Below are 14,061 nucleotides of genomic sequence, written 5' to 3'. Positions count from 1 at the left end.
TGATTTATGTCATAGAGTGTTCTGCCTATATTTTCCTCTAAGAGTATTATAGTGTCTGGCCTTAGGTTTCTAATCCATTTTGAGTGTATTTTTGTGTATGCTGTTAGAAAGTGTTCTAATTTCATTCTTTTACATGTAGCTGTCCAGTTTTCCCAGCACCACATATTGAAGTGACTGTCTTCTCTCCATTGTATATTCTTGCATCCTTTATCAAAGATAAGGTGACCATATGTGTGTGAGTTTATCTCTGGGCTTTCTATCCTGTTCCATTGAGCTATATTTCTGTTTTTGTGCCACTACCATACTGTCTTGTTTGCTGTAGCTTTGTAGTATAGTCTAAAGCCAGGCCTGATACCTCCAGCTCCGTTTTTCTTTCTCAAGATTGCTTTGGCTATTCGGGGTCTTTTGTGTTTCCATACAAATTGTGAAATGTTTTGTTCTAGTTCTGTGAAAAATGCCATTGGTAGTTTGATACGGATTGTATTGAATCTGTAGATTGCCTTGGGTAGTATAGTCATTTTCACAATGTTGATTCTTCCAATCCAAGAACATGGTATGTCTCTCCATCTGTTTGTATAATCTTTAATTTCTTTCATCAGTGTCTTATATTTTTCTGCATACAGGTCTTTTGTCTCCTTAGGTACATCTATTCCTAGGTATTTTATTCTTTTGTTGCAGTGGTAAATGGGAGTGTTTCCTTAATTTCTCTTTCAGATTTTTCATCATTAATGTTTAAGAATGCAAGAGATTTCTGTGCAATAATTTTGTATCCTGCTACTTTACCAAATTCATTGATTTGCTCGAGTAGCTTTCTGGTAGCATCTTTAGGATTCTCTGTGTATAGTATCATTTCATCTGCAAACAGGGACAGTTTTACTTTTTCTTTGCCGATTTGGATTCCTTTTATTTCTTTTTCTTCTCTGATTGTTGTGGCTAAAAGTTCTAAAACTATGTTGAATAATAGTGGTGGGAGTGGGCAACATTGTCTTGTTCCTGATCTTAGTGGTAATGGTTTCAGTTTTTCACCATTGAGAATGATGCTGGGGCTTCCCTGGTGGTGCAGTGGTTGAGAGTCTACCTGCCGATGCAGGGTACACGGGTTCATGCCCCAGTCTGGGAAGATCCCACATGCCGCGGAGCGGCTAGGCCTGTGAGCCATGGCCGCTGAGCCTGCGAATTCGAATGTTGGTGTGTTTAATGTTGCCCTAGAGGTCTCTGAGGCTGTCCTCAATTCTTTTCATCCTTTTTTCTTTATTCTGCTTGCAGTAGTTATTTCCACTATTTTATCTTCCAGGTCACTTATCCGTTCTTTTGCCTCAGTTTTGTGCTATTGATTCCTTCTAGAGGACTTTTAATTTTATTTATTGTGTTGCTCATCATTGTTTGTTTGCTCTTTAATTCTTCTAGGTCCTTGTTAAACTTTTCTTGTATTTTCTCCATTGTATTTCCAAGATTTTGGATCACGTTTACTATCATTACTCTGAATTCTTTTTCAGGTAGACTGCCTATTTCCTCTTCATTTATTTGGCCTTGTGGGTTTTTCCCTTGCTCCTTCATCTGCTGTGTATTTCTCTGTCTTCTCATTTTCCTTAACTTACTGTGTTTTAGGGTCTTGTTTTCACAGGCTGCAGGTTCATAATTCCTGTTGTTTTTGCTCTCTGCCCCCAGTGGCTAAGTTTGGTTTAGTGGGTTGTGTAGGCTTCATGGTGGAGGGGACTGGGGCCTGTGTTCTGGTGAATAGGGCTGAATCTTGTCTTTTTGTTGGCAGGATCGCATCTGGTAGTGTGTTGTGGGGTGACTGTGGACTTATTTTGATTTTAGGCAAACTCTCTGCTAATGGGTGAGGTTGTATTCCTGTCTTGCTAGTTTTTTTTGGCATAGGGTGTCCAGCACTGTAACTTGCTGGTTGTTGAGTGGAACTGGGTTTTAGCGTTGATATGGAGATCTCTGGGAGAGCTTTCGCCATTTGTTATTACATGTCGCTGGGAGTTTTCTGGTGGACCAATGTCCTGAACTCAGCTCTCCCACCTCAGAGACTCAGGCCTGACACCTGGCCAGAGCACCAAGACCCTGTCAGCCTCATGGCTCAGAACAAAAGGGAGAAAAAAAAGAAAGAAAATAAATAAAATAAAATAAACTTATTAAAATAAAAAAATTGTTAAAAATAGAAAAGTAATAAAAAGAAAAGAAGCAAAGAATGAAGGAAGAGAGCAACCAAACCGAAAACCAAATCCACCAATGATAACAAGTGCTAAAAACTATTTTTAAAAAACCCCGAAAAACAGAAATGGACAGACAGAACCCTAGGACAAATGGTAAAAGCAAAGCCATACAGACAAAATCAAACAAGGAAGCCTACATGTGCATACTCACAGAAAGAGAAAAAGGAAAAAAATATATATATATATAATCATTTTAAAAAGGAAGAGAACAACCAAATCAATAAACAAATCTACCAATGGTAATAAGCTCTAAATTCTCAACTCAGATAAACATAAAACCAGAAACAAATTAGATGCAGAAAGCAAACCCCAAGTCTACAGTTGCTCCCAAAGTCCACCACCTCAGATTTGGGATGATTCGTAGTCTATTCAGGTATTCTACAGGTGCAGGGTACATCAAGTTGATTGTGGAGATTTAATCCACTGCTCCTGAGACTGCTGGGAGAGAGTTCCCTTTCTCTTCTTTGTTCGCACAGCTCCTGCGGTTCAGCTTTGGATTTGGCCCCACCTCTGCATTTAGGTTGCCTGAGGGCGTCTGTTCTTCACTTAGACACGACGGGGTTAAAGGAGCAGCTGATTCGGGGGCTCCGGCTCACTCAGGCCGGGGAGAGGGAGGGGTACGGAATGTGGGGCGAGCCTGCGGCGGCAGAGGCTGGCATGACGTTGCACCAGCCTGAGGCGTGTCGTGCGTTCTCCCGGGGAAGTTGTCCCTGGATCCCGGGACCCTGGCGGTGGTGGGCTGCACAGGCTCCCCGGAAGGGGGGTGTGGATAGTGACCTGTGCTCGTACACAGGCTTCTTGGTGGCTGCAGCTGCAGCCTTAGTGTTTCATGCCCGTCTCTGGCATCCACGCTGACAGCCGTGTCTCATGCCTGTCTCTGGAGCTCGTTTAGGTGGTGCTCTGAATCCCCTCTCCTCGCGCACCCCAAAACAATGGTCTGTTGCCTCTTGGGCAGTTCCAGACTTTTTCCCGGACTCCCTCCCAGCTAGCTATCGTGCTGTGTTCACGCAGCCAACCCCAGTCCTCTCCCTGGGATCTGACCTCCCGATCCTGAGCCTCAGCTCCTATCCCCCACCCACCCCGGCGGGTGAGCAGAGAAGCCTCTTGGGCTGGTGAGTGCTGGTCGGCAGCGATCTTCAGTGCAGAATCTCTCTGCTTTGCCCTCTGCACCCCTGTTGCTGCGCTCTCCTCCGTGGCTCCGAAGCTTCCCCCCTCCGCCACCCACTGTCTCCACCAGTGAAGGGGCTTCCTAGTGTGCGGAAACCTTTCCTCCTTCACAGCTCCCTCCCAGAGGTGCAGGTTCCATCCCTATTCTTTTTTCTCTGTTTTTCCTTTTTTCTTTTGCCCTATCCAGATATGTGGGAGTTTCTTGCCTTTTAGGAAGGCTGAGGTCTTCTGCCAACGTTCAGCAGGTGTTCTGTAGGAGTTGTTCCACATGTAGATGTATTTTTGATGTATTTGTGGGGAGGAAGGTGATCTCCATGTCTTACTCTTCCACCATCCTGAAGGTCCCTCTCAGTGTTTTGTACTTTAACTTTGTGCTTATAGAAACATTAAGGAATGTAATAGATCTGTGGGAGGTTTAAAAACTATAATGCTGAGACTCTTCCTCTAAAACAATTAAACCAGTCTCCCGGGAGTAGATCAGAAAAGAAATCTACTGTATTAACAATAGATATGAACAAACTACTATTGTTTCAGTATGTTGACTCTTTTCTATTTATGCTTTACAAATTTTGCCTTGAGGTGCTACTGGCAGCACCAGATACCAGGTGTTTAACAATTCCTCTTTTTGAAAGTGATTCATTTAAAATCATAGTTTAGGATAATACTACTGATACATCTTCAAAAATCTTCTGAGTAGCCTAGATTCTTATTAGCACTTGGCACTTTTAGGTGCTCCTACTTGAAAATATTTTAAAACAAGGCAATGGTAGGTCATATTGATAACATGAAAATAAAGTCCAGCATTCCATTTATTACTGAATAATGTTAGCTTTATTATTATAATAGAATACAGTATGACATAAAGTTAAGAGCTTTTGCTAAACTCTGTAAAGCAATACATGCATCTGCCATAAACAACCTCGATTCATGTTAGGTTTTATTGCCACTTCACTGCACTAAGGTGCAATAAACATTCAGTGTCATCTTTAAAAAATTTTTCCTGGGAGTTTACAGGAACTGTCCTCTATAAGAGTGTATCTTTATTTTCAAGGAAGACTTAACTAGTATTACATGGTTTAGCAAAGCACTGTAGAAAAGCTACATAGAATCATTTGTCTTTGATAAGTTGTGCAATCAATTTATACAATAGAATACTGTCCACATATACTAACAAACTAAGAAATGATAGAAATGCAGTCATTGCATAGCAGAAAGCAGACTAATAAGAAATATTCACATCTAATGAGCAAAATACAGACCAAATGTTAGCTATGAGGAGTCTGGAAGATAAAAATGCTCTTAATAAACACATTAGATTAACGCCCCAAAATAACAAGATTAACAGCAACACAGAAGTTAGAGCCATATTTTACTTTATTTCTATACATGATATCTACACATGATACTGAAGGATGAAATATCCTGGTTCACACTTTATTGGGCTAGCTCATTGAATTTAGGCAGGACCATATCAAACAATAAAGCACATTTAAAAACAAAACCAGAGTTTGTTTAGGAAAACACAAACTGTATTTTCCTGCATCATTGGATAGCAGCTTTTTGAGACAAACATTGCTCAAAACTTGGGTATGGATCCCAACTGTCTTATTTGGTAATTATGATGACAGGTTTATGTCATAGTATTCTAAATGTGGTTAGACCATAACCTGTGGATTCTGGACACTAATTTTAAATATCTCTGAAATTCTGTCAGACAAAAGGAGGCTTCAAAAATACCTTCTGCATAAATATTTATTTCTAAAACATCTGGGAAGTAATGAAACAGACTAGAATTTTCATAGGGAGTATTAATGGACCTCTTGTCATTAAAGCCCTTACGTAGTATGCCTACAAATATATTGCTACAGTATAAATGAAATGTAATATTACTCAATAAAAGCTATTTCCTGTACATTCTTTCATGTATTTTTATATTTAATGCTACATATGGTACAACACTTATTGAAATAGTTGGTATCAGCAAAGATAGCAATAATATACAGTTGATTTTCTAGCTCCCACTAGTGCTTTTCCATTTTCTTTCTATATAACAAGAGCTTAAAATAGGGAAATGTGGGATGACTTGAGCAGATAGCAACTGATTTACTGCTGTACACTGGACAATTACAAGCTTTCTCTCCATAAGTAGATTTAATACCCATATATTGGAACTTCCATCTGATTCCTTCAGGCTGTTCTGGTCTTAAATGCAGGCTCTAAAAGTATTTCCATAGCATTTAACAACATTCTAACAGCTAAGAGCGGTGAGTCCTACACAGTATTTTAAGAACACAACCTTTAAAAAAGTAAAAAAATTTACAATCTCATGCCATATATTTACATATATAATTTATATATTCTATATTTGTTTACTAGTCATAAATTTCAATCTAAAGCTTTTAATGTACTGTTATATAAAATAATACATTCAACAATTCTAGAGCTTGCAAAATATTTTTGCCCCTCTAAAAACATCTTCAGAATGAAAATCCAGTAATTATTTGATGCATGTGCTATCTGGATATAGACAGGATGGAAAATAAATCTTTTAAAATTGTTCTATTTAAATTTATTATTTCTTTTTTTAGTTTTATTGAGTGTGTATCTGTTAAAATGACTCCTCATTGAGTCTAGTGGTAAAAGCTGAGATGATAGTAAAGCAGCCTATTTAAAGCATTTGTCTCCATTGGATTAAATGTGCTCTACAGTGAGGAACTGCACATTTGCCAATGCAATTTTCCATAAATTTTAAAATAGCATTTAACAACAAAATAATGCATTAGGCATTTCTTAAAAGGAGAAAGAGTGGGGATCTTTAGCTTTGGAAACAGAATGTTAAAGCTATACATCGGTTTAAAAAACAAAACAGAAATGTAAGAAGCACATTGTAGTTTGTGCAATAAAGACATAGATTTTTTAAAATGCTTCTTCTTTAAACATTTATAATTTATTCTTTTAAACACCTTCACATAAAAATATTTTTGACATATACAGTATCTTTTTTTCTAGAATATTTGGAAATATATATCTACAAATGACCCAGAGTTATAGAGTTAAGTTTGATTTTTCTTCTACTTTTCCTCATGTCTTTGGACCTACTTCCCCCACCTTTCCTCTCTCTTCCCTTCTGTTTCCTTCTGTCGTGATTTTTCTGTCTTGCTCTCTCTTTCAGAATCCTGTCTCTCAGCTGTATGCTCTGCTCTGGACTGCCAGACAGGGGTCTGTTGTTCTTATATGAATTATGGAAATAAAGAAATCTTCAAATTCTTTAAGATAGAGGCAATAAAGCAGATGGGAATTACTGCTGAGAACAGAAAGCAATTCCCAGCGCAGAGGACTGAACAACAGAATGTGAATGACAGGACCTATTGATGTGGGGTAGGGGCTTTTAGCTGAGGCTCTCTGTTTAAATATGTAGCCCAATAGACCAAGTTAAAGATTCCGAATAACAGCGGGAAGGCTATTCTTGACAGTCGGTCAATTTTGCTTACACTGTTAAAGGTTTTCTTCGGTTCTGGTGGTTTTGTTTCCGTCTTGACTTCTTTTGGTTCTATGGTTGCACTTTTAGCAATGGTGGCTAAGCCAGGGTCACCCCTGGCCAAATTAGGTGTGTAGCTGGTTGCTGTTGGAGCATAAGTGTTGTTTTTCTTAATGAGAGGATCCTTCATTTTCTTTGGCTGTAGAAGGAAAGAGTAAAAGTATTTTGTTTAGTAAACTGTGGGAAGCACGTTTATAAGTTGCTGAGCAAAGGGACCTTTAGAACTCAAACATGTGCTTTATTTAAAATCTAAGGAACGTAATTTACAACTGCATTTTGGGGAAAAATGAAAAACGCAGATACAAACGTCTAGTTATAAGATTGACAAGTGACCTTGCAGGACATTTGTTCCTGTCCAAAATGTCCATAAGACAGTTGGTCCGTAAGACATTTGGTTTACGCCAAGTCCTTGAAATGTGGTCCTATCCAAAATGTCCATGAGCATATCGGGTCCATGCCAAATGGTTTTGGACAGGATCAAATAACAAAGTCCTTTGGTGTGGACCAAACATCTTATGGATGTTTTGGGCAGGACCAACTATGACCACGTATCAAGGACTTTTTGGCATGAGCCCAGGTCAGACTAACAGAAATACCATCAGGTTTTTCCCAGCCCAAAATGCTTGGTCGTTGTTTTAGGTCACTAAGTTTTGGGGTAGTTTGTTTTGCAGTGAAAAACTGCTGAGCTAATTATTATTTGTTCCTTCTCCCCATGTTTCCAATGGGCAAATGGCAAAGCAGGGGTGGTCAGGATATCCTGAATTCAATTCTTGCTCAGTGTTGGCTGCTTATCAACGTTATCTGTGCAGTAATTGACAAGTGCGGTATTTCTTCGAGTTTCTGTCGTACAGACATTTCTCAAAAATAAAGTGTATCATTGTTTAGAGCTATGTGCTCTGATACAGTTGCCATCCGTAACTTGTGACTATTGAGCACTTGTAATGTGGCTAGTCTAATTTGAGATGTTCTGGAAGTATAAAGTACACATAGGATTTTGAAGGCTAAGTATGAAAAATAAAAAAAAGTACAGGGCTTCCCTGGTGGCGCAGTGGTTGAGAGGCCACCTGCCAATGCAGGGGACACGGGTTCGTGCCCCGGTCCGGGAAGATCCCACATGCCACGGAGCGGCTGGGCCCGTGAGCCATGGCCGCTGGGACTGCACGTCTGGAGCCTGTGCTCCGTGGCGGGAGAGGCCGCAGCGGTGAGAGGCCCGTGTACCGCAAAAAAAAAAAAAGTACAATATTTCTCCTAAATAATGTTTAGCATTATTTATACATAAAGAGGATATTTTTGACATATTGGCTAAAGTATATTATTAAACTTAATTTCACTGGTTTGTACTTTTTAAATAAGGCTACCAGAAATATGTTAATTATATATATGGCTCACATTTGTGGCTCACTTATATTCCTGCTGGATGGCACTAGTCTAGAAGAGTGAGCCTTGTTTTTTTGTGCACACTAAATCACCAGTTAAAATTTTTTTAAGTGTAAATGTCTTGGGCACAATCTTGCATTTTGAATCAGAACTCCTAGGGAGTGAAGCCTGATTATTGACATTGTGAATAAACTACACAGAGAATGTTCATGAGCAGCTAAACTTGACCAACCAGACTCAATATACTCTGGACAATCTGTATTTTTAATATCAAATCAGAATAAACTATTACTTCTAGAAGAGCTGATATTTCTCACTCACAAGGTGCAATTTTAACAGGTTAATTTCTTTATTATCCAACTCCATGACCTATCTGCTATTCTCCTCTCCAAATCCTTAAGCATACATTCACTGGGACTTAAAACCAAAAAAAAGCCCAGATTTTTTTTTCTCCTAGTATTACACCATTAAAAGTAAGGCCACTTAGTCCAAGTATACACCCATTTCATAGTGAAGGCAGATTTGCTTAAGCTTTAGGAGGAGTGACAGAAATTTCTATAATTATTTGTACAAAAATAAAATGAGTAAAATTGATTCTGTCTGAATGTGGTCCAAATGACTACAAGTCAAAAAGTGATATGAATTATTTCAACACAAGCAGCCAGACTGAACTTGTATTGAGTCTACTGCTTAGAAAATAGCAGATCTAATATTAAAGGATACATTGAAAAGCATGTATGTCCTTTAGATAAAATGTATATGCGCTCTGATGTTGAAGAGAGGCAATGGGTTCTAATCTAAACAAAATTTGTTGAGTGACAGACACCTTATTAGATAAACTGAAATGAATAATCTGCCACAGGAAGAATTCTTGGAGAAGAGTTTGTATTATTGGTAGATTTCGTCTCTCCTACTGCCAATTTATCATAATACCCTAATACTAAATTTTCTCAACTTAAGTGTTTTATTTTTCTTTCTTTTTGCAGCATCATGTTGAAAAGGATATTTAGAAATATCTGGTTGGTTTCTCAGGAAATAATATAGTTTTTTTCGTTTCTGAAAATATTGAGCTCCCCCATATTCATTAAGAAGTTGGGGGCTTCCCTGGTGGCACAGTGGTTGGGAGTCTGCCTGCCGATGCAGGGGACGCGGGTTCGTGCCCCAGTCCGGGAGGATCCCACATGCCACGGAGCGGCTGGGCCCGTGAGCCATGGCCACTGAGCCTGCACGTCCGGAGCCTGTGCTCCGCAACGGGAGAGGCCACAACAGTGAGAGGCCCGCGTACCGCAAAAAAAAAAAAAAAAGAAGTTGGTATTTCCTTCAGCAATTAAACATATGAGGATGGATCTTGAGAAGGCTACTATATGCTTGCTTGAAAACATGATGCCCTATGTGGATTTTCTTTTTTTTTTGAAGTTATACCATGTCAGAGATTGAAATTTTACCTCTCCTGAAAAACCTGGTCACAGGAAAAATATGTTATTTATTCTCTCTGAATGTCAAAATGAGACCTGGATCACACTGTGATCATGCTCCTTATTATAAGCTAATCATACTGGCAAAGCCCTGGGGAAGATTTTTACAGACATAGATAAATTATAAAAAATATTCTCTTTCCCATTAGGATGACAGATATAGGCATTATGTATATGTATCTATATATATATATATATACATAAAATATATAGATATGACCATACCTATAGCTATATGTGTACACTGAATAACACGGACTGTAGATTGATAGAGATTGAAATATTTTATTTGAGACACAGCACTTGAAAGACTAACATATGGTCAGAAAGAGAGAAATATAAACTCAACTATGAGCTTACCAATGCCTCAACCCAAATTCTATGCTTTCCAGATCAAGTTCAATTCATCTAACAAGTCATTAACCACTGATACTGATGAGCCACAATCAGAAAGACATTGGCCTCTTGCAGCATGCAAAGAAAGGATTAAGATAGAAAAGCAACTTTTCCCAGTGCTTGCATTTCATTTTTCAGTTGCATATCACCGATGTTTGCATATAATTAATTTTGAAGAACTTTAATAGAATATGCCAGTGATTCTAAGATGTGCATTTTTAAAATGTCCACATCTATGACTTTGGGCTATGTCTTACAATTGGTAGTGTCTTATGATCACTCATCTTCAGTTTTGGTGCTCTTTCCTTTGGGACTGCCCTTTTGTTCTAGGACAAATGGAGGCCATCAATGGCTAAGGTAAGTATTGGACACAAACTCTGTCTCCACTCTCTCACCCCTTTCTCCAACTGGTAAATTTAGTCCCTTTTGTCTTGTCTCCTCTTTACTGAACCTGAGCCTAGGTTCTTGATTTGAAAATTCAGAGATTTTTTTATACTGGGCAAGGATGTTTCAAGGCAAGGTGAATTTTGAGGAATGGTTCTGGCCCATTTTGGTTGTGATAGTGCATCTGATGCAGAACCTTCTATGCTGTTGCTTGTGTACAAGATCACTGAGGTGTTCACCTGTGGCTGAAAGGTAAAGCTCAAAGAGCTTTTGCTTGGCAGCATATTTTCTTTCTTATGTATACGTGTATTAGTGGTACATTGTATAAGCAGTAACGCTTTAGATTCTATAAATGTGGTAGATGTTTCCAGCACAAAGGATCCTCTTTTCAAGTATATTTGTGGAGCTATGGGAAAAACATCATTAAATGGATTTCTTTACTATACACCCTCTCAGGCTGTTTCCTATACTGTGACTTGGTGACAGTATGCAGAATTATTCAAGTGTATTTGACCACAGAACTGTATTTTTAGGGACTGACTCAAGACACTAGAATTCTATATTTGCTGTAGAGTGATTCCTCCTAGATTACTTCTAGATGTCTTAGAATCTCTGTGTCTCTGACTTTGCCCTTCTTTCCACCATCCCAAGGCTCCCTTGCATTTTGACATATTTTTCCTTCAAACCCCAGAAGTAGAAATATCCTCCCCAACTGTGCTTTATTTATTTACTTATTTATTTTGGCTGCATCCTGCAGCATGCAAGACCTTAGTTCCCTGACAGGGATGGAACCCTCACCACATGAATTGGAAGGAAGAGTCTTAACCACCGGACCATGGGGGAAGTCCCTCCGAACTATGCTTTAAAATCCACTCTAAAGTAGGTTCTAATTGAGAAGAACAGTGATATTCTTGACTTGATAATTTTCTACAGTGAAGAATTTTTCTGTGAATTCTGTGTGTTATGATTCTTAAAGCAAACCTCTATTTTGGAAAAAGAAAATGTGTTTCCTACCCTTTAGTGAAAATTAGAGATAATGCATTTTGCAAGCTCAATTCAATTGAGCCATTAAAGTAATAACATTTCTGACCAAAGTTATTAGGCTTGGAAAACAACCAGAAGACTATAATTTTCAAGTTACAAAAATTATAATGGCATAATTGCTCCTAATGTAAGGTTTGTTAAAACTGTTCTCACGTCAGTGGGGACCATAGGAAAGCATATTTGAGGAGAGATGTTTACCTTTGTGTTTCTCCTTTATCTCATTCATTCTACTCTGAACATCTATCCACTGAAACAACCTTTGCTTAGCAATAACAAAATTCTCATAGCACTTAATCATTTGTGACATAAGAAACAAAGAATCCTCTTTACCCTCTCTCTGCATTCTTCATCCATTCCCCCAAATCCAAACATCCCATCCTATATGTTTTAAAAGACATAATAGTGCTATATCACAGGAAATATTAAAGCATTTACCTTTTCTGGAACCACACTTTTGCCATCCCATGCATAACCTCTTTTGGTGAAATAGTTTACTGTGGCAAACTCAATTAGAGCTGAGAATACAAAGGCATAGCACACTGCAATAAACCAATCCATAGCAGTTGCATAAGCCACCTTAGGGAGGGAATTTCTGGCACTGATACTCAAAGTTGTCATGGTGAGCACAGTTGTTACTCCTGTAAAGAAAGAAAGTGAATTTGTAGGTTCATACTACAAACTTTCATCACTGAGGTCAGCCTACTTATGTAAAGGGAAACACAGACAGAGTGTGTTTTCAAGTTCATCCCATTTTGGTTTGGGATGGATGAGTTTTAATTTAACACCAGTGTAGTTTGCAGTTCATGGTATGGCAGTATTGATGGAGAGCTCTTGGAGGGATAAACTCCTCTGCTATTGAGAAGCTGTTAATAAGATAGTAAACTCCCGTAAATAGATGTCTTGAACATGGTGTTCTGGGTAGGAAAGGAAATAATATTCCTTCACTGTCCCCAACTGCAGGAAAAAGAAAGCAGGTATCTTCACTGTCCTTGATCCATAAGTAGTCTCTGGATCCTCAGCTCTGTTTAATATTCTACCTGTGTACTTTGAATATACAATCCAAGAAACCAGTAACTTTTTGATAATTCATCATTGATAGATAATTAAATTATTTTAGGATAATATCTTGTTACATTATTAACTCTTTGGCCTTTATACTATATTTTCCTGATTCTTCAAATAGATACTCTTTTGAAGATGTTCCTGAAATAAGTTGCATGTAACTTGCTTGAGGTCACATAGCTCAGAAGTAGCAAAACCAAATTTGAACACATTCATCAGATTCAAAAGTCCACAGTCTTACTCTCTCTGCTAATGCTGCCCTATCTTCCCTATTCTGTGAATCTATCCCTACTGATTAAAATCACCTACATTCAAAGCAATTTTCACATCAGTTGCTTTTAGTTTACTTAGATTATTATAAGTGTTGGTATGTGAATGATGACATCCATTAATGTTCATTTAACAAATTAATATTATCAACCTACTATATGTAATGCACTAAACTAGTTAGAATACTGTAAGTTCCCTTTTAAGCCATTTGAAAATGTATGAAAAAAATCACAGGAACCCAGTGGGGGTGGCTTAGGTTGCATGATGTTGAAAAAATCTTAACCTCTTCCAGTAACTAGTTCCTCACTACTTCTTAGCTCTGTAGCCTTGAGTAAGCGAGTTAACTTCTAGGGCCCTCAGTCTCCATAACTTTAAAAGTGATGATTTAAACTTCATTCTCTTGATTGTCTACATCATTGTTGAAATTCTAAGAGAGGAAAAGTTCTGCACATTTACAAGATTATTTGAGGATTAAATATAATAATATGTGAAAGCATTTTAAAGATAAGTAAATTATTGCCACAGAAGATATTGTCATCCCATGTGTCTAAAACTCATACCTATGATTCACCCTTCTGATTAATTTTAGAGAATCAGCAGGGTTACACAGCTGGTTGGTGGCTAATTTTTCTAAGCTGCTTTAAAGCATACAACATTCCCTGGTTTCCATGATTTTCAAGATAGATGATCTTTAACTCTACTAGACAGTGATAGGACTAAGAAGAAACACTGAGATTTTTATTAACTCATATTTTTGATACATGGTCACAGTTGTAGGAAATAGACTTACTATGAACATTGGAGGTGTTGCAGAAAGTTCTGGAACATTAACCATATTATGTAACCAACAAATGGTTTCAGGAATATTGGTGGGAAAATAGCCCCCAGATTTACATATCAATATTAACTTGAGCAAAGAGCAAGGTAATTAAATGTCAGTATTTGGAAAACAGAGCAACCCAGTTTCAAATCCCAGCTCTGTAACTGCTGAGTGACGTTGGGAAAATTGCCTCACGGTTCTGAGCTTCTGGATTTTTTGTAATTATTTCCTTATAAATTAATTTTACTAAGTCTAACTCAGAGGGCTATTGTGAGTACTAAATAAAATAATGTAATAAAGTGTTTA

The 14,061-nt window shown here is 38.1% G+C and overlaps 1 protein-coding gene across 2 annotated transcripts in view; it reads right to left on the bottom strand.

The window, feature by feature from the left end:
* Nucleotides 1-4,201: 4,201 nt before the first annotated feature.
* GABRA1 (gamma-aminobutyric acid type A receptor alpha1 subunit) overlaps nt 4,202-14,061 on the bottom strand; it is a 60,790-nt gene continuing 50,930 nt past the window's right edge. The window contains exons 10-11 of one of the 2 annotated variants that reach the window (XM_029217366.1): nt 12,039-12,241; nt 4,202-7,066 (exon numbers count right to left, since the gene is read on the bottom strand). In XM_029217366.1, the coding sequence (XP_029073199.1) occupies nt 6,755-7,066; nt 12,039-12,241 (515 nt within the window). In that variant the 3' untranslated portion in view covers nt 4,202-6,754. The remainder of the gene's footprint in view (nt 7,067-12,038; nt 12,242-14,061) is intronic. The other variant, XM_029217367.1, reaches the window with a different exon arrangement.

This window comes from Monodon monoceros, unplaced genomic scaffold (genome assembly GCF_005190385.1).
Source record: "Monodon monoceros isolate NGI ecotype Baffin Bay Population unplaced genomic scaffold, NGI_Narwhal_1 Super_Scaffold_12, whole genome shotgun sequence".
Classification (NCBI taxonomy): domain Eukaryota; kingdom Metazoa; phylum Chordata; class Mammalia; order Artiodactyla; family Monodontidae; genus Monodon; species Monodon monoceros.
The sequence above is the reverse complement of the archived record's forward strand: the minus strand, read 5'-3'. Positions and strand labels throughout refer to the sequence as shown.